A 20,968-nucleotide genomic window follows, 5' to 3' on the forward strand; every position below is an offset into this window, starting at 1 on the left:
TAAGGTAGGATGAGGCTGTGGGGTGCCTTTTCCATTCCCTTTCCACTTCTATAGGATGCAGCCCTTTGACTGTAGTGGTTTCATATGGATCAAGTGGTTTCACTTTCTGCTGCATGTGCAGAAGGGCTGTAGGAGCAATATGGGCTTCCCAAGTAAAAGTGGAGGAGGCAGCTACAAGATCCCAGTTTGAGGCAAAGTTTTAACAGCTCTGGCATGTTCTTGACCTAAAAATGCTGGCCCGAAGCAGGTGACCATGTTGAACCACCTGCACAACTGACCAGCTGAGTCAAGGCTTATCAAAACACAATTCTGCTGTGTGCAGAAGGGGTTTCAAATCTCTGAGGTTTAAGACATCTGTGATCTGAACACTCTAGCCTAAAAATAATAAATATTACTGAAGACTGGATAACCTCCCTGTGGTCAGCCTCAGCTCCAGAGCGCAGAGGATGCTCTGACCAACCAGATCAAAACTCCTACACTCTCTAAATAGTGGGGATAATTATTGGAAGCTGGTATATTTTTAAACTGGCAAATGGTTTATTTCCTTGCCAAGAAAGGGAAGGAAAAGAGTTACAGGGACGAAGGAGTCAAACATAGTAAAAACTCTGCCTTGGGAATGCCCTCTCCTCCTGCCTCAACATCAGAAGGCAGGGAGGGTGCAAGATTTCTGCTTCCCTTTGTATTTGAAAAGATTTAGATCTGTATTATTTTCAAGAAAGAAAACAATACGTGACCTAAACCAGCACAGCCTCCATTCTAGTGAGGAAGCTGGTCTGTCCAGGAAAGGACTTTCTTATCTCAGGATATAACTGAAATCAGGCCATTGAGGCCAGCCGTGCTCAGAGCAGTAATTTAGGCATCTGCTGGGTAATGCCCTGCTCGGTTTAAAACGTGGTGTTGGAATTAGATTTCATTCTGACTACACGGCTCAAGTACCAAGTGTTTTGAGGTTAAGACGCGGCATTCCCGGCTTTAAAGTTCGCCTGAGAGTTATTGCTTGATGTTGTAAATGGACTTAAGGACCGGAGGAGACGGTTTTTCATTTCAGCCCTGATACAGTAAGCCACTTAAACACTTGCTTATGTCACACTGAAATAAAGGGGATTTATGGACACAGCTACGGGCTTTGCTGAATCAGAGCATTTTTGCTGAGCGCTGTTTAGGGGAAGCATGAAAAATAACCTGTGCAGATGTCCCAGGGTGATGCTGAGCCTGAGCGGGGCTGGAAAGCACTGAGTGAAGGAAGCGAGGAGCCCCTGGGCAGGCCAGGAATTCTTTTGTCAGCTCCTAAGACAAAACAGGGAAGTCACCAGGTCACTCAGCCTGTAGCTTGCCTTAATTTTTGTCCCATCGGTCCCTGTCGGCATCCACACAATGGCTGGGTCGCGCCATCCGTTCCCGTGGCACTTCCGACAGGGTGACACCACAACTGACACTGTTCCACCTCCCTTCTCGAGGAGGACTCTTGCCTTCTAATCACTGAAGCTGTTCTTCTCCCTCCTGACAAATGAACAGAAATGGTTGCATCACTTGAGGCAACCCCTCTTAAATACATCCCTCTGCAGATCCCCCATGCGATGGGTAATGTCAAGCACCACTCCCTTCACGTGGGATAGGAGAGGATTTTAAGAGCTGTATCTGTAAACATGCTTTTGACAATTCTGCATCTGTTCACTAATCCATTGGAAAGGACATTAATTTTTCAAGGAGTAGGATAAAGAAGCTCTCAGGGAAAGCCAAAGGCCTCTCACGCGATACATTCCTCTGGTCCTATCAAACCTGTGGGAGGTGCTGCATCATTGTCAGCTTCTGTTTTCTGGCCAGTCAATCCTGCTATGGACTGTGCATGTATTTCATAGAGCCTCAAAGCACTTCCATAACCGGGAAACACACACTGCTTTGGAAAGTGAAGTCTGGTTATACATCAGCCATTGGCTACTTCTCTTCATGTCACCATCATCCATATCTACAGCATATTTCTGTGGCCTTTCTCCTCAGCTTCAAAGCTCCGTTTGCCACCAAATTCCCTTGAAATGGAATACTTAAAAGGTTGTTTTTGTTTATTTGAAAATGCAGTGTCTTGGTTTTCTTACCAAAGTACTGCTGGAAGGTGACAAATGCCTGAGCATACAGCTGGGATACCCTTCCCAGGGGAAAAAACAACCTGTTTACAGCTAACCTCTCATGCTCCAGAGCACCAAATAGCCTTTCCCATAAGAAATAACAGCATGAACAAAATTGAATTAAAAAGTGTTTTCTAATGGGTTCCTACTTCTTCATACCCAATTCCTGGAAATGTTCAAGGCTGGGTTGGATAGGGCTCTGAACAGCCTGATCTAGTAGATGGCATCCCTCCCTGTGGCACAAGGGCTGGAACTAGATTGTCCTTAAGGTCCCTTCCAACCCAAACCATTCCATGATTCTGTACAGCTTATTTCAGAAAGCTCAGCTCATGTTCTGAACTGTGTTGCTGACCTTGGCAGACAGGACAGGCTACATGGACCTCTGCTCACAAGCCAGGAGTAATGGGCAAAATTAAAATAATTTTTCTGCCTCTTGAAAAAAAAAAAAATCAGTAACACAAACTATTCACCATTCATCTAGGAAAGACTTGTGGAAATAAATAGTGGAAATGAGGACTGTATTGAGGAACAACAGTTTCTCCTGACTGTCTGACATCCTCCAAACTTCAAGCCACTGAGGCAGAGGTGCCTCAGATATTGCCCATCTTAGTGAAAAGGAAGAGCAGGGAAGTGAGTATGTGTGAGGGCTTTGGGCTTGGACCAGAGGATGGCATGACCAGGGCTACAGACCATGGTGATGTGCTCCCCAATGCAGGACAGTGGGCAAGCCCCATAATTGGGACAGATGAACCAGATTTGCACCAACACTTATCTTCCTCCTCTTCATTAGGTATTTTTCCCATTGAGCCACACCTAAAGGACCTGATTTAAGCACTGGAACAGGCTTTCTAGGGAAGTGGAGCCACCATTCCTGGAAGTGTTTGAAAAATGAGTAGGTGTGTCATTTCACAATACGGTTTAGTGGGCATGATGGTGTTTGGTTGAAGGCTGGGCTTGGTGTCCTTGGAAGTCTTTCTTAATGATTCTGTGATTCTGTGACTGCAAAAACAGGCAAGTCCCAAGGGCAGAGCCCAGCCAATGCTCCTTCTCCTCCTCATGTCCCCACCAAGGGTCAGCCCCGTGGCTCAGCTCTTTGCCCACTGTCTCACAACCACCCTCATCCCAGCCACCATCAGTAACATTTATTAGGCACAGATGCAGACCGGCATCAGGGAGGATGCTCTGCAAACACATGGCATAAAAAGAAAGATAGTCCATTCCTCCAGGGTCCTGAAGTGTGAGTGTAGGACAGGAGATGGCAGATGGATGCAGACACATGAGGAGGCAGTGCTGGTCAGTGCGACAGGCAGCAGTTGCCAGACTGGCCCCGGTTCAGCAGAGTGAAGTGCTGCCACATGCACAAAGCTGTGCAGACGTCAAAAACACACTGCTTTCCCTCCCTCCCTCTCTTGACAAGCTTAGGAGTTGCCAGGATGAGAAGGCAGTAAGAAGTGGTCAAGTGGGAGCAGGATGTTTAATCTAAGAGTTTACTGTAATCAGTGGGCTGTCATCTCTCCCTATCTCCTTTCAGCGGCTCTGTCCAAACAGTGGACAGAGTGACACAGATTTTTGTGGATTCAGCACAGTAATTGCCTCCCGTACAGGCAGTGAGCGTTTAGGAAAGATTCTGCCTCCAATTATAATTTCTGATGTGAGTCAAGGAAGAAAACCCTGTATTCTTCTTTATTCCTGCAGTCACCGGCTAATGAAATGTGCTGCGGATATTTATAGAACTGACATTGTAAATAGCATTTGCATTTGGTGCCTTTGAGTTATTTAATGTGATGGTGCTTTCACTAGGAGGGTTTTTTCATTTTGAAAGGGAAAGGTTCTCTTTGGAGCTGTTCTCCCATCGCCCTGGCTGTTTGTGTTGGATGGAGCAGTTCTGTGGGCAGTCATGATAATTTAGTGACAAAGTGTTGGGTGTACAGGGATTAGCTGAGTGTTGTGAAGGTTTTGGGGCTGTGTCACAGACAGTTTACAGGATTCTCTGAGACAGTGTTTGAGTTACAGTGAAGATGAATAGAGAGGAGGGCAGTCATCAGAGCACTTCATGGCACAAAGCAAAACAACCGCCAGCCTGCCTTCCCTAGGAAACCCATTGTGTAAATATTTGGGTAGAAGCCTCCAAAGGAGATTTAAAGTCTTGTGATAAAGGTAACTAAAACGTCCTTTCCTTGAGAAAAACAGCTGCAATTCAGAAGATCCCATGAGTAACCACCAGACAGATTTCCTTTCTGTAGCATCTCTGTGTTAGAGTAAACAAACATGTATGTCAGGACTTGCTGTCATTGATGGACCTCAAAACATTGTGCAAAGGTCAGGATCAGTTTTTCTGTCCTCAAGGTGCAGAAGCCAAGGAGCAGAGAAAGAATGCATGCCCTGTGTACAATCAGCCCTCCTGCAGACTTCTCCAGTTCCTCAGCCACGCAAACACATTGCTTCAGGTCTTCACGTGCCTTACAAGCAGTATCTGTGTTTGGGTGTTGAAGATATATTATCCCTTTACATACTCATGTATATTAACGACAGAGCTTTTTAAAAGCACTCATGCTGGGTTCTTCAAGCACTTGGGGGGGTCATGCTGCATGTGCAGGCACTAAAAGAAGCAGCAGATTTTCAGAAAAAAGAGTGACTTACTGAGCTGTTTTGTGGGGAAAAAATGTGTTCTGCATTTCGGCACAAAATTTCCATCTGAGCTCGTGTTAAGTCTGGCCCATGAGGTGCTCATGGCCCATATTCACACCCAGCACATGCAGCTCACTGCCATATGGGTGAACTGTTAGCACTCAGGAGTGTGTAGTACAGTCCCACCTCTTCACATGCCTTGAGAAGCTTTGGAAATCTGAGGGATTGGTGTGGATACAACATCCTGGCAGAGCTGCAGCTGAGTGAGCAGCAGGAATAGCCGTGGAACTCAACTAGGAACTCTTACCTCACTTGAAATCTTTGAGTGTTCTCTCTGCTTTGAGCATCAAGGGCATCTCAACTGTTAGGCTGAATTTGGCTTTTTAATTTCTAGAGTTAGAGAAGAGGCATCTTGCCCTCCAGAAGGAAAGTGGGGGACTGTGTTGGTACAGGAAATCTGACTGAGCTCACTGTGAAAACCAGGACTTGATGAGGACTGAACTCCTCTGTTTCCCTGCCATATCAAGTGTCCTCCTCTTCTGTCAGATACTCTACTATCCCTTCCTCTTCAACCATTTTTTTCTTGTCCTTTTGCTGGGATTTTACTTTTTCAAGGTGAAGGAAAAGCTATGCCTTTGTGCCTCTTAGTTCAAGTTCTTCTTAGGTTAGTTCTCCCCATCCTTCTCTGGGTAAGAGCCTTGAGAAAGGAGAATGTCAATTCAGTCCTGTGGTCTCCCTCCCTCCATCCAAACTCTGGTACTCTCAGCTCATTTTGGTGACCTCCTGCTCCCATCCATAGGGCTTTGGTGTTGATTTCCCTTCTCTGATTGCTCAGGGAGGCAGAAAGCATTCCCTGGCTGGTTTTGCAGGAGCCAGCAACAGCCCCATGCACGGCAGATAGTGCAGAGCAGCCAATTTGCACAGTGTCAGAGGCAGCATCTTTTACCCAGACAGACTGTGCTAAATCAGGGCCTTCTCACTGTGCTTTGAAATGTTCCTGTTTCTTGCTCTGACAAACTAGCAGAGTTTGTATTGATCCGACAATGCAAAAAAGCACATAATGTGGGCTTCAGACACCTGGTGGAATAATAAAGCAGAAAGGAGGGAGGGCAGGACCATCATATTTTAGCTTCTATCAGGTAGGAAGCCTGTCTCTACCTTCTTTTCTTTTCTCTTGGAAAGCACTGCTCATTTCTAAGGCAAATGAAAAGCCCCATGGCTGGAGGAAGGAAACGCTGCAGCAGCTCTCCAACCTGTGGACCTGCTGAGCTTCAAGGGATGTTCATGAAAGGCCTTTCAATTAGTCAACCATCATGTGCTGCATTTCAGAGCTTTGCTTTATTCAGATATTTATTCATGTTCCCAGCTGTTTGCATTTGGGATTTCTTTTAGCAGTGAAAGCACTAAGGGGTTATGAAACTCCAGGCTGGAAAAGTACAGAGAGCTAAAGAAGCTCCACACGGGAGGCAAGTGCTTTGCTGAAACACTACAGCACAAAGTCAGACATCTCAGAAAATGTTCCCTCTTCCCCCTTTCACCTTCTTTTATTCATATTTCAACTTTGTTATAGCCAATGGAGCATAACACACAAAAGCAGGACTGTGTTCCCATCCCTGCCATCACCACAATGAACTAGCTGCTTTATCTCTTGCCTTGGGTAAACTCATATTAAAGCTGGAATATCAGTGCATATTCCCTATCTTGGAGATGCAGTGGATATGTGACAGTAAGAGGATGAGGGAGATGTCAAAGCACAGCTCAGGCACTCAGAGTTTTATCTGCTGGGGAAGCCCGGTGAAGGAAGCTTGCAGTTCCCCATACCTGTGTGAACATGACCCACACGACTCTTCCAAGCAGGAGAAACCATTGCAAAGCCCTTCTGTGAGCCTCTGGCATAGCTTTACAACTGAGCTGAAAGCCATTTAATAGTAAAAAATCTCTCTCACAGAGTAATACACCTTAGGAGAGGCCATATTTTGCATAACATTTCTTACTGGAGGAAATTCTCGTAAGACAATTTATTGCCATGGCGGTAACTGGCTGACATTTATGAGAAACCTTGTTTTACAAGGCTTTCCTTTGACTGCAATGCCAGGGCTCCAGTTGTGCTGATGGAAGAAGAGAAGGAAAGTGATGTTATTTGGCGTGCAGGATACTCAGAGGTGTGTTGATGTGAATAACAAAAAGGGGCAAATTCTGCGTGAATTGCATGGTATTATGCCTTCCAGAATTGTAAATTGTAGGTGAGTTGAAGGGAAAAGCTCATTTTGACTGAAGCTTTCTCATAATAAACTATGCATCTTCAATGGCCAGCTTGAAGTTGAGGAGTTGTTGGAATACAGTTGTTAGAATACTTGAATCTTTGTTTTGTGGAGGGGCTGGGTAAGACTCGCTTCAGTCTGGTACCAGGAAAGGGGGAGACGGATGTGGGACAGAGCTGTCAAGAGGGAGGACAGAAGCACCCAGAAGAGGCTGATGGGCTCCTGTGCTGAGAGACAGCAGGATGAGGGTGATGCTGCTGAAGATGCCTGCGGTTGCGCATCCTGTGGCAGTGGCCACACAATGCCTGGATTCTTGAATAGGCAGAGTTGATGGTGAAGCATCCACCACTCCCTCCTGGATGCCAGCACGTACAGCCCCATCAGCCACAGGAGCAACTGATTTTTAACCCACAGAGCTGAAGCAGAAAGCTGAGCTGTCCTCAGTTAACCCCCCAAGCACACTTCCCACTCTCTGCAAGGCAGCTTTGTGTCAGGGGCTCAGCTCAGCTGGCACTGGTGGGAAGAGATAATGGATGAGGGCAGGAATGTCCAGGATGCTGCAGCACTCATGTCTCCAGCAGTCTGTGACCCCCACTGCCAGGATCTGTGGACTCTCTGCTCCCTTCTGGTGATACTTTAGGACTCACCATGGCAAGCAACATTATTAAATTGAGCTAGGGATTCATGCAAAGCACAGAAGGTGCCTTGGCTGGGGGTGGTGGGTCCCTGGGGGGCTAAGCTGGGCTGTGTGGCTGCACTGGGTCTGTGCCAACGTGGGTCCAGGTGTGCGTGAGTGTTGTAGGGGGAGCCCACACTGGGGGGGCTGCCTGTGTGCTGCCTAAGTCTTGCTGAGAAAGGGATTTCCAAGAGCCAAAGAGGCTTAAGGCTGCCCATATCCCATTAACAGATAGTGGGATTGTGCCTGTCTCTGAAGGGCTTTATGGGACTGAGCTGGGATCTGTAACTCTGCAAAGCAATGTTGTTCCTCACTCACTCTGTGCAAGAGAGGGCTTGATGCACTGCAGAGGAATTCCCTCAGACCACAGCTCATTTATTTCTTAGGACCCCAATCTTTGGACCTTGGAAATCTCATATAAGTCTTTTACACATAATAGTTTCATTGATATTATTTGTTATGTTGGAATAAACTGCTGGTGTGGAAGCACATTTAGACCAGTACAGTGATATCACAAGTGGCTCCCGTGGTACATCTTAAATAGGATACTCCAAGTAGGACAAGCCCATTTCAGGATTCAGAGCCAAACAAGCACCTGGTGCCACTCCAGGGAGCACCATCAACACAGCCCAGGGAGGAACTGGCTCCACAGTACCTGTGGCATGGCTGGATCACTGCTTTTGAGAGGCTTGGGGAAACTTGCCTGGATATCTCCTCTGCCCTCCAAGCCAGCTGCAGAGCTGGAGGCTTCAATGTGAAGCATCAGGGCTCCTGAGCTGCAAGCCACCCCCTGCCCCCATGGTACACATTGGAACACCTTCCTCCTGGCAGCTGTGGCCAAGCAGGCACCAGACACCGCTCCATGACAGCTACCAGGGTGGCTTTTCTTTTTCTCCTTCCAGCCTTTTCTTTACCCTGGTGCCAAAAGAAGGGGGATTAATTTAAAAAGAAATAAGTAAACACAAACCAAATGGACTGCATCAAATGAAAGGCTCCAACTTGTGCTGGGGGAGGCAGCAGACACGTGCTGAGCTGTAACTCCAAGCACCCTGACACACGTTCCTCTCCTGTCTTGCAGATGACAGAGGGTCGCAGATGCCAAGTGCACCTCCTTGATGACAGGAAGCTGGAGCTCCTTGTTCAGGTAGGAACTGCATTTTTCATCATTTGATTGTTTGCTACAGCCGCGGATTTTCATCAGGGTGGGGGGAGAAAAGGGTTTTCAGCTGGTTTTCTCAGCAGCTCCACGCTGTGATTGCCTGCAGAGCTCAGGGGAGCTGCAGTAGTGCTGCCTGGGAAGGATCTGCAAAGGCATTATCTGTGGGAAGGAGTAATTCAAGACATATTTTTTACTTTATTCTGTGCCAAAACTGTCCCAGTCCCTGCCAATGAGATAGAAAGGCACCTCTGGTAATTTTTGACACTGTTATTATATCTCTTAACTATGTTTTTGAGGCACTGCTTAGCTATGAGAAATGCATTGCATCTGCTTAAAATACCTCCAGCTTCTCTGCTTACCATCCTAAATTGCTGGGTTTCAGGCCTGGGCTCCACACCAGAGGAGATTGTGCCCATGCTCCCAACTGCACTGGGAATGTGGTTGGCAGCAGAAGATGCTGTGGTGGTCATTCCACAGGCAGGCATTTCTTGTAGGTTCATGTGTCAAACACAAATATGTATTAAAATTAGTCCATGTTCCATCTGCCTTATTTTCTACTTTTGGAAAAAAGAAGGAAGACTAGAAACAATGAGAGTCTGGTAAGGATGGGCTGGTGAAAGCTGGAGCATCCTGCACTTTCCTGACGATTTTGGCTCCTGTCTCAGAGATCCCCAATGGGTTAATAACAAGAATTAGAAGAATGTCTTTCCTTTTACAAAGCCTACCACAGGCAGCTAAAGCAGCAGGAAATGAAACTTCCCATAGCACCCAAATGCCCTGCCTACAGCTGATAAGATGGGAGGGAAGGGGGGGCAGGATCCTCCCCAGCAAACCTGAATGGGGATGGCTGAAGGAGACTTGAATCGCCGGAAACACATTCAGCCTCCCTTTCTGGAAAGATGCTTAAAAATACCATTACAAAACTGTTAATGGGTAATGTTTTTTAAGCACATAGTCATCTAGGAGGTGAAATCCCTCAGCTGCCCCTGACACACAGTGTGTTCAGAGAGTGTGTGGATAGCCATGAGTCAGGCCAGTGGTGGAATGAGAACAGCTAAATCAGGATGACTAATTAAAACATAGCATCATACCAATGATCTCTGCATAGGCTGCACTAAGTTCTCTGATGCTTTGCAGCTGGCTGGGGGGAAGTTTAGTCACCTTCATCACAAGGACACAGCACTTGGCTTCCTATTTCATCTAAATGCCTTTTCTAATTTTTTCTTAGTTCAATTAAAAATTAAAATGGATTATTGGAGAAGAGCTCTGCTAAAGCACTGCTCAGTATATTAATAATCACAGCTTAAAATATACTGTAGGAAATCTATGTGAGCTGCCCTGGCCAACCTACTTATTTGGGGTTTGATCAATGACATTAAAAAACCACAGGAAGATGACAGCCAAGGAGGCTGGTGTGGGAAGATGTGTCCACTTCCAAGGGAGCAGAAATGGTGTCACGTGGTATTATGGTTTTTTTAAGTGTTTGATCACACCTTCAATGGAATTCCTTGTAATCAATATAGGAAGCAAATTGCTCTGTAAATCACACTAACTAGTTTGCAAGTGACCCATGGTTGAATTTTATTAGTACAACAAATCGTTTTGCTGTTTCCAAGTAATGTGTGAATGGGGGAAGCCGGGAGGGTGATGATGAAAAATTCATGGCCAGAAAAAGCAGGAACCTCTGTTGCATGCAGTTCTCAGATCTCTGGGTACCCTTGTGCCCCCAGATGTACAGGAATGTCCACTGAGGCATCTCAGATGCTTTTCTGGCTTGATGACAGGGTGAAATCACTTTTAGGTGGAGCAGATGAAAAGGAAAGTGGATGTTTTGGACTTGAGTATGTCTCCAGTATTGATACTCTCTGCAGACATGGGCACAACACTTTGGTTTGCCTGCCTGTAAAGCACAGGCAAAGCCACCAGCATTGGGGTGGTCCTGGAGCTGCTCCACTCAGCAGGAGTGGGCTGAGCTTACCAAGATGAGCAGCTCTTTGTCCCACTGGACTGGGCTCCCTCTGGGAGCAGCATGCACTTTGCTAGGGGAAATCTCACCAGCTGACCCACATTGTTTTTATCTTATCATGAGATTTCAGATAAAAGTTGTTTTGTAAGTTCAGAGCACTGTTGTTTTTATTAGTGTTATTGTTTTTATTAGTGTTACCTTATCTTGTAGCTGAATTGAACTAGAAGCTGTAAATAAAATGTTCATCCAAGCCCAAGCTTCTGGCTGTCACTTCAAAGCTGTATTTTTCTGTGGGTGTCTTGCTATGAGCTGGAACAGAGGGCTGGTTTGCTGGGTTTTACCATGAAAGAGGTTCCTCTATAGATTTGCTGGGCCTCAAGATCTAGATCTGCATTGGCTTGAATTGCTCAAGAGTCAGTCTCTTAAATTCTCATGGGAAATTTCCTCCTTTTCACCAACCTCAACCTTTCTTGGAAGCTTTTCCACTCCTGTGAGAGTTTAGGAAAGAGCACTGGTAATCAGTAACTTGATTTCTCTTCCCAGGTGAGATCAAAATAACAGCCTAACCTGGATCTGGCTTTACAGTGCTTTTCAGTGCTTGTGTGTGATATCAGGTGCTCTATCTGGAGAAGGGTTCAGGGATCCTGCTGCTGTATTTTCATAGAATGACAGAATCACAGAAAGATTTAGGTTGGAAGGGATCTTAAAGACTATCTAGTTTCACTCCGCCTGCCATTCTACCTTTCACTAGAACTAAAGTAAAAGTAAGAATTTCTTTCTGAGTAAAGAATTTCTTCCTAACATCTAGTCTAAATCCCTCCTTTTTTTATAGTTTAAAACAGTGCCCCCTTTTCCCATCTCTATCTGCCCATGGAAAAAGTAAGTCCCCTTCTTTTCAACAAGACTCCTGTAAGTATTGGAAGGCTACAGTGTGCTCTCCCTGGAGCCTTCTCTTTTCCAGGCTAAACAACCCCAGATCTCTCCTCCTTTCTTCATGGGATGGGTGCTCCAGCCCTCTGATCATCTTTGGGGTACTCCTTTTTGGTGTAGAAAAAAAAACAGCAGAAGAAGCTGGGTCTGATTGAAGGAGAGAGCTGGGTGAGCTGGGTACAGCTCCCTCAAAGGAATGCAGGAGGGCTCCTGGAGCATCTTGAAACAGCTTTGGCCAGTGATTCTGGGGAGCTGAAACTACTTCCTATCCTGCCTGAAATTCTGCTGGGCAAAACCAGATGCATCTGGGAGCAATCAGGGTGTTTGCAAAAAGCAGTGTATTAAGCAAATATTCTCCCTTTCTGTCTGTGAATTAGCTGTGATCAGACTAGGGGGTTTATGCACATGTCATTTGAAACGTATCAATTGGTGGGTAATGAGGACCATACCCCAGGCTGCAGGAGGACAGGGAGTGGATTTGGTGCTTCTGCTCACAGAAGTCAGCACTGGCTCAGTATGACACCTCTGCCAGGCCAGATTGAAATGTTCCAACACCACAAATTCCCTCCCAGAACTGCAAAACCCGCTCTGAGAGGCCACACAGCTATTGCCAGTGAGACCCACCAGGCACATAGGTTTTATTTGCATTACCATACCCCAAAAATGAGATTTTGGCTCAGAGGCAGCATTTATAACCCCTTCTGTGAATGTTGGCTTGCTTCAGTGTTGGCACATAATGCAAGGGCTTGGGGTTACCATCATCAGGAAAGAGATGCTGCCTTTATTCAAAGGGTCTTGACTGAAGTCTTGTCCTCCCAAGGCAAGCAGCTGCAGAGTGGTGCAGCAGCAGCTAAGAAAAAGCAGAAACACAGGCTTTGTGGATAAAAGAAAACCCTCCCCAATGTGTTTTGTCAGATAAATGCTGAAATTTAGAAGGGCTAATCATAAACAGAGACAGAGGAGGATCATATGGAAATCTCTTCCTGAGGGTCTGAAACTCAAAGGCTGTTTGACTTGGGATTAGGCAGAAGAGTTGCATTTGGTGTGTGTTTCATTTGATAAATGCCTGTTGAAGATCTGGGGTGTGTGGCAAGTTTACACAGCATTTTTTTTACAGCTTTTTCTTTCTGAGCAGGAGCTGAATGTGCCTCTTTGGATCTTACAGTCTGGGGGTTTTTTTCCTGTTTCTGTTTGATGCATGTTTAGTTTCTAGCACAGTCCTATTTTTTTTTAAGTGTTTGGCTTTATCCAGCTAATCTTTTTCAGTGAGCAAGTCCATTTTCCTACTTCTGGAAAATGGATTTCCTCCATTCCGCATTCACAGCCTCCCTCCCTGTTATATTATTTCCCAGTGACCATGTATCATTTGTCTGCTGCACATGAAAGGTTTGTGTTGCTTTATTTAAAGACTTTTGCGTAATTGGCAATTCATTCCTTTTCATGTGGGTTTTATAAACATGGCTTTTTTTTCTGGGATGGCTGAATCAGGCAGCATGGCTTGATCCCAGCTCCTGCACCGGCTGGTGGTGCCTGTTATCTGACAGCAGCTCAGGACTGTCATCCAAAAGTGTTAAGCCTCCTAATTCTTTCTCTCTGGAGGAGCTGTTGCAGAAATGGAGCCCATCGAGGCTCATAGCAGAGCTGTCTGTGGGGTCTGGAAGCTCTGCACTTTGATTGTAGGAAATAACTGGGCAATTTGTTTTTAACCTTCTTCCCAGGAAGCACTGAGCCTGACTTGGAAGAGCCAGGGAGAGCCAGGGAGGTCAGCACAACCCATAGATATTTTGGTGATTAACCCACCTATGTGTCCATGTTGACACTTTCTTCTTGCAGCATTTCTATCTCCCAGCATCCAGAAACACGTTAGCAGTAGGTGTACATGCACAGCCAAAGTTAATGGGATACACTGAACATCCCTTTTTGCCTTGCTCAAAACTAGCTCTGCTTTGAGGGAGTGAGGACTCTTTGAGGAGCCCAGGATTTGTTTGCAGTGTGCCTACCATGGTGCAGCATCTCATCCTCAGGAAACGCCTCCAAGCCAGACTGGGAGACACTGGAGCTGTGAGCCAGCGCCGGGCTGGCAAAGTGCCCTGTGGGCTGCTGACTCATTGCCACATGGATGGCTGTCACCAGCCTGGCTATCCCAGTGGAGATGCTCAGTTTGGAGCACACAGGTGTCCCTCACTCCTCTGGTATCAGCCTCACTGGCACCAGCTCACTGTCCCGGGGAAGCAATGGCACCTTTTGAGAGTGAAAGCTCCACTAATTATGGCTGGAGACAGAAATAAAACAGTCCTCTCTCCTCCCAGGAATCTGTTACAGTTTTTGCAGTATTTTCAATACTGCCTGTGATCAAGAAATTGCAATCCATGGGGCTTCACCCATGTTTTCTTACTTCCTCACTTCTGTGTGCCAATGAGCAGGGTGGTTACCTGGGCTGGTATGGTGGAAAAACTGCCAAGCTTCCCCTTTAGGTGGAGCTGAGACTGGCACCTGCCTACATTGGGAGAAGCTGCCTAACTTTGGATACAGGTTTTGCATGAGGACCAGCAATATATCCCATCCTCAGTGTGGGATAAACAAACCCCAGGACGGCCTCAGTCTCCCTGGGGAGCCACAATAATTGCAGAAGAATGGGGTCCAGCCCTGCTCCACTGCCAAAACTGGGGATCCTTTTGGAAACATCAGCTCCAGGGCTGATGCAGAAATGCAGCTGCACGGCCCTGACCGTAAATGGAAATGTTTGGGTGCCAGTAGCTGTCCTTGCCATGTGGGAGAGGCAGCTCCAGTCCCTGCAGAGCACCAGGCTCTGCTCCAAAGGCATTTTTAACCATCCCTGTGGAAGGCAGTGGCAGCCAGTGCTGAGCTGGGAGTGAGCTCAGCCCTGCCAGCCCTGCTGCCCTCCCTACACCCTTGCAGGAGCTGCCCAGTGAATATATTATTGGAGTTGTCTATAGGATATATCTTACTGAGCATGGAGAGCTGGAATGGGCTCGATGATGCCCTTGGTGAGTGCCTGAGGAGGGATCTCTGTATCCTGTCTCCCCACCCAGCCTGTCCATGCCTGCAGTGAAGGAGCTGAAAAATGTTCCTTCAACATATTACGAGGGCTCAGAAGTGACTTGATAACTGTCCTCTGAGTGGCTCTGAGGATTGTGAGGTGGTGTAGTTCTCCTCTCCTAAATAAAAAAGCATGTTTTCTGTAGGGCAGATAAATAACTGGAGACCAGGCTGAACATGAGTGGAGTTTTCTACCAGGACTCTGGCAGGGACCAGTGCCTCACGGTGAGAAAATGTGAAAACATTGAATTTGGATCATAATTTAAAATGAGTTTGAGCTGAAGGGGGCTCAAATATGCCTTCTAGAAAGGAAGCTTTAATTTTCCAAATTGCAATGTAAGGACTCTGGTTTCTTTCAGAAACAAATCCTGATTTACTACAGCAAGAGTGAGACTGTACCTCAGCAAGTATTTGCAAAATTGCAAAGGGAATGTTCTAACATCTTTGGCATAAAAAAAAAATGGTTTTCCAAAGCTTTGGATCAACTCAGAAGGATCCTGCCAAGCAGTGTCTGAAGTGGGATTTATATCACTGGGACAAAGCACACAATTGCACCTTCACAGCCTGTGCTCAGGGCAGATGAGGAGTGTGAAGTCACTCTCTTGACAGGAGAGACTTATCCTGGCCTTTGTGTTCCTCCCAGGTTCCTGTTTGAAACTTCTGATCATTTTGAGCACAGCTGCAAACTGCAAATATATGGCTGGGCTTGGTCACCCTGGGATGGGGAGAGATGGAAAGATTGCTGTATCAAAAGGGACCCCAGACTGGCAATTCATGTCTGTGCTCTCATTGAGCAGCCAGTGGACTATGAGCTAGGCGCTCTCTTGATGCAAAGTTGTCTGCTTACCAAAAAAAGATACATTTAGCATTGCTCCAGGGTGAATGTGGTGCTGGGAGTGTGGAGCTGGGAGCATTTCCTGTAGAGTCAGCACACCTCCTGCAGACACAGTTGCTGTACAATACCTAGATGTTGCCTTAGACCAGGTAAATGGATAAATTAAAAATGGACCAGGAAAGCCAAGTGTGCTCCCAAATCCATCCTTCCAGCCTCCAAGGCGTGCCTCTGTTGAACTGCTCTGCAGAGCCTCTCTAATTCTCTCAAAAAGCATCCACCATTGCCATCCATGGCTTACAGAACTTCAGGTGTCAGACTGGAGGGCTGGGTCTCAGGGGTTCAGTTCTCAGCTTAGACTCCACTGAACACAGAAGTCCACAGAAGTCAAGTTTGTAGGGGGGAGTGTTTGCTAGGAAATGGAAATAGAAGAGAACATGTGCAGAAAATAAAGAAATTTGATGTGCAGAGCTGGGGAGTCCAGCTTAAGAGCCAGAGGGATCTCAGGCAGGATGAAGGTGGCAAAGCAGATAATCTCAAGGTTGCCCTTGATTATGAGGGCAGAAAAGATTTAGGACAGGAGGCAGAATTGGCATCTTAGAGGGAGATCCTCAGCCGGGCTCAGAAACTAGGGGTGAAGAGCCTCTGCTGTGCACCCTGGCTTGGTTCCATTGAGAAGAACAGATTGGTGCTGGTGCTGGTCCAGGCTCAGCAGTTCCCAGGTGTGCTGGATGCTCCAGGCTCCCTGGAGCTCACCGTGGGTGAGAATGGACACAGCCCCTGTGCTACAGACAGCACTCAAGGGATGGAGCTGCCAGAAGAGAACATTCCAGCAAGGCAGGCTGTGCAGAGCAAGCTGGCAGGTCGTGCACATCAGGGAGGGTCACAGGGAGCAGGATTTGAAGAGGTCAAGTAGGGTGCACAGCTGCAGGCAGGGATCAACAGCAAGCCCAAACAGACAGGGAACGTGGAGAGCCTCCAAGGGGATCTGCCGTGCACCGAAGGTCAATCTGGTCAAGCAGCTCTAGAGAAAGCAAAGCTGTGTCTGGGAAAGGCAAGACTGGAAATTAATGAAACCCAGCAGGGATAGCTCAGCCTGTCCAGATTTGCTCCTCAGCACAGGCATGGGAGGAGCATCAGCAGAAGCTGGGACAGGTGGAGGCAGGGGGCAATAGCTGCTGGGGGCAAAGTGTCCCCTGAGAATGCACTGGGTCAGGACTGACCTTGCCAAGAGCAGAGATGCTTCTGTGCCTTGAGGAATTTAATTGAAGGGGGGGATGCTTCCCTGGTACAGCAGTGCTGCAGATTCCCCTCATTCTGAGCTGCCTAATGGCTTCTGGACAACACTGAGAGCTGGTTTCCCCCATGTGCCCCTGGACTCCTGTAACTGAGCCCTGCACATCTGCCAGGTGCCCCAGGAGAAAGACTCCCCCAGCAAAGTACTCACCGCCTTATAGGAAAATGAACTGGGAATGGCAATCATGGCCCTCCACAGAGTGAAATGAGGGTGTGATTTCCAAAGGCCTGCATAATCAATACTCCTATTATCAGTCTTCCAGAATAAATTGCATTTAAACTAATACAGGCTGGGGAGCTATCCGGGAGCTGTCAGGAGAGAGATAAGCTGAAGACACATGTTTATTCATACTGCATATGCTGAGAGCTGGATGTTCTTTACAGCTGGTTAAATGGGGGCAAAGATATTCAGTATTTTTGGCAGTTCTTATGCTAAAATTTGTCAAAAACTCTTAATTTTGAGCACACCTGGAACTTTTCAAAATCACAGGGTGGGGGGCTGATGAAAATCCCACTAAAACATCTGATGAAGGCAGAAAGCTATTTCCTTTCCTGTGAGGTAACACCTGAAGTTTTGCAGAGCATTAGCAGTTTTAATTGTCCTGCTGACCTCCCACCACATACACCAATACAGGAATGGCACATCCAGCATCTAATGGATCTGTTACAGAGAAAACATCTCACTCACAGTTACTTGGGAGAAATTCAGAAATTCACTATTGTTTCTGCCGTGCTCAGCTGCCCCGTGGCTTCAGTGGAGCTTTTGTTCAGCCAGGACCAACCTGCCAGTGTCCAAGAGTGGCTGTGAAATATGTCATTGTGTCCCACAAGATGCTGCTCCAGCCATGGACAAGCCAAGGTCCTCCAGCCTTCCTTTCCCCACCCAGGAGCAACTGCAGGATCTGCTCAACTGTGAGGCACCAACAAGCTCAACAGTGGAAGTAAATTAGGTTTAGCAGCAGGATGATGAGGCTGAAATTCACAGAGTTCCCCCTGCTCTCTGCTGCTGCTCCTTCATGGGGGAGTAGCCCTTGTGTTGGTGCCACATCCCATCCCTCACCTCCAGCCCTGGCTTCTCTGATGTGTTCCATAGCAGGCAGTAGTGAGATTCACCTCTTTTAACTTAAGGAACAAGCAGTGTGGGTGTCTTTGTCTGAGCCTTGCTTTTAGAGGTGGTGGAGGGAGGAGGGCACTTGCAGGGCACAGCTGAGCTCATCCTAAAAGGGATCATCTGAAATGAGTCGTGCCCCTTTCTCTCCTCAACTGCAAAAAGACTCTGCAACCAGCTCTCTCATAGCTGTTCACACTGTGGGTGGTTGTGTGTGTTTGTATCCAGTCCTGTTCTGGCTCCAGCTCCTCCTTTCATGTCCACCTGGCTGGACAAGAAATCCAAGTAGTAAATTCAGCTGAGAAAGTGCTAAATGTGCTCCAGGATAGAAGCTGCCTCCTGGAAGATAGTGGAAATAGAAAATTATTTTTTTATAGCATGGCCTGAGCAAGCAATTTTGAAAAATAATAACAGATGTATCAGAGATGATTCCAGGAGATATTGAACAATCTAGAAGAGTGTGGCTCAGGAGAAATGATGAACGAGGCAGCATAGCAGATTTGCTTTTGTGCAAAGGTAAAAAAGGTGCATTTCCAATTGGAGCTAGCATTTCAGGATGGAACATTTCCCCTTATTGCTGCCATCAGGCTGTGTAGTACAAATACCAGGATGATAGTGGATGGGTGAGCAGCTTGATTGTCTAAGCTGCATTACTCAGCTTATAGAAAATTGGTTTCTATGCCCTTCCCTTTTCAGCCTCAGTGAACAAAACTTAGACAAAAGATCTCAACTTTCAACCAAAAGGCAATTCCTTCAGCATGACACAGTGAGAGCTTAGGCCATGAGTGGGGCTCCTGGGCTCAAGGGCATTGCACATGGGCAAAAAGGGTCTGAACTGTCTCACTGGGAAATTATTTCCTTTCCCTTGCTGCAGGTAACCCAGAGCAGCAGCTGGCCATGGCTGCATGGTGTCAGGTGGGAACAGTTTGCCTGCAGCAATGGATTCAGGCCAGGTGGTTTAGAGCAGCTCACATGCACTTGCACAGACACAGGTTTGAGCATCACACCTGGCAATGGCATTGAGCAAAACAAAGAGGAGCTGTGTCTGGCACCATGGTGCTACCAGCAAAGGCTGCTGGGGCTTGTTCAGCCCAGTACCTGTGACACAGGAGGGAAAGGAGACACCTGTAACCACACAGAGAGGGCACGAGGCTTGGAATGGGCAACACAGACATGCAAGGAGACCATGCTGCCCTTCCTGAAGGAGACTTGAGTGTTACCCAGCCCTGTTTACCCTCATCTCCCTCTACAGCCCCAATCCATTCCCTCTGCTTTTGTCCAGGAGTGTGTTTTTTAGGACCATTCTCCCTGGAAATGATACAAAATTCCATCCTCAAGTGACAGTGCAAATCTCCAACCCCCAATCCTTGCCATATTCCCAGTGTGTGGCTCGTTGGTCTTTCTGTCTTTATTTTGGGGAAGTGCCTATTTATGGGGAAGCTTTGGGCTCTGTGAAGTCGGAATGGATTTGTCTGTCTCTTTGGTGGATTATTTCCCTGTGTTCCCCTCCTCCTCAGTATCTCGCTGACAGCAGCACAGCCCTGAGTTGGGTGCCTGGAGGAGGAGTGAGGCAGTCACTGCCAGCACAGAAAGGCTGCCTGTGGCACTTGTGTCGGCCATAATACTGGATATCATCAGAAAAACCATCAGCTTTTCTAATTTTCAGGACAGAGGAGATGGCTCTTGGCTTATAAATGGGTCATGCTTTTAAAAAAACCTGCATTAGCTCATCATAAGCAACAAGGTGTACCCATTCTCCACTTGCATTCCTGCCCCGACCTCTCCCAAAGAGGCAATCCTTTTGGATGAGAGGTTGTTAGTACAGATAGGATATCTTTTACTTTCCCATCTCTCTGCACTCAGACAAGGCTCATTACAATTATATTTGAACGAAAACTCTCCTGTTATTACCTTTGCTGGGAAACTGCCCATATTTGAGGAGGAAGAAGCGCAATTCTAAATCTGCCTTGGAAGGAAGCTTCAGTCTCTGTTCTGACTTTGAAGCTATCTTGGTAGCAGGTCAAACCAGATGCTTGGAGGTAAAGCCAGAAAACATGCCAGCTCTGGAAGGGTTTTTGTTGTTTTTTTTGGGGGGGGAAAACTGATTAATAGTGCAGACTTTGGTTTAGTGACTTATCTCTGTCCTGGTGAGGAGTCTCCCCTCCTCTGTGCTGCCAATCTTCAGCATCCCCATTAGCAGAACAAGTGCCTCCTGTGCCCTCCTGTGCAAGCAGGCAGCAGACTCACACTGCAGCCTGGTCCCTGTCCCATCTGCCTTTGGGAGCCACCATCCTCTTCATCCCCTGGAATAACACAGACTGAGGAATACAGGCATCCCCTCAAATGGGCACAGGTACATTTTGGGCCACTGGGATCAAAGTGCCAAGCTGCAGAGGTACCACTGGCCCACTGCTGGGTTTATAACCCTGTGGTTACAGTGCAGGATGGAGGAATCAGGGAGCTTGGAGCAGGAGGTGCAGTGGTGACTAAATGAAACCTGACGAGATTGTGAACAGGCCAACAACTTCCAGCTCATCCCAGCCCTCCTGGTTTGGCAGCCCAGACAGTGCTAGAGACTTCAGCTTGTCAGAGTGGATCTCGTAATATTTCTAAGTTAGTCTTGTCTCCTGGAAATGGAATGAACTAAAGAGATTCGCATCTGCCCTTTTTAAGGATAAAAAAAACCAGACCAGCCAAGCCATTTTCACTTCATTTCCCCTCCTCACTTTGAAGCCAGGATGACCACTTAATGCATAGAGTTGTTCCGACCCACATGGTGATGTGGGCAAGGCCATTGCTGAGATTTCCCCAGTCCCTCTGAAGTTTATTGGTTTGCTGTTTTATTGGTTATTGTTTGTTGTTTTTATCCCAGCATCCATGCATCAGCCCCACGTGGCAGCCAGACCATTGCATGGGATGAGCCTCCAGC

At 47.0% G+C, this 20,968-nt stretch overlaps 1 protein-coding gene across 7 annotated transcripts in view; it reads left to right on the top strand.

Annotated features, from left to right (window-relative positions):
* The window catches only part of FRMD4A (FERM domain containing 4A), a 270,813-nt gene that overhangs the window by 138,396 nt on the left and 111,449 nt on the right, over positions 1–20,968 (top strand). For all 7 annotated transcript variants that reach the window (XM_083859687.1, XM_083859685.1, XM_083859684.1 and 4 more), the window contains exon 2: positions 8,767–8,832. In XM_083859687.1, the coding sequence (XP_083715813.1) occupies positions 8,767–8,832 (66 nt within the window). The remainder of the gene's footprint in view (positions 1–8,766; positions 8,833–20,968) is intronic.

This window comes from Zosterops lateralis (assembly GCF_965231275.1).
Source record: "Zosterops lateralis genome assembly, chromosome: 4".
NCBI classification, from domain to species: domain Eukaryota; kingdom Metazoa; phylum Chordata; class Aves; order Passeriformes; family Zosteropidae; genus Zosterops; species Zosterops lateralis.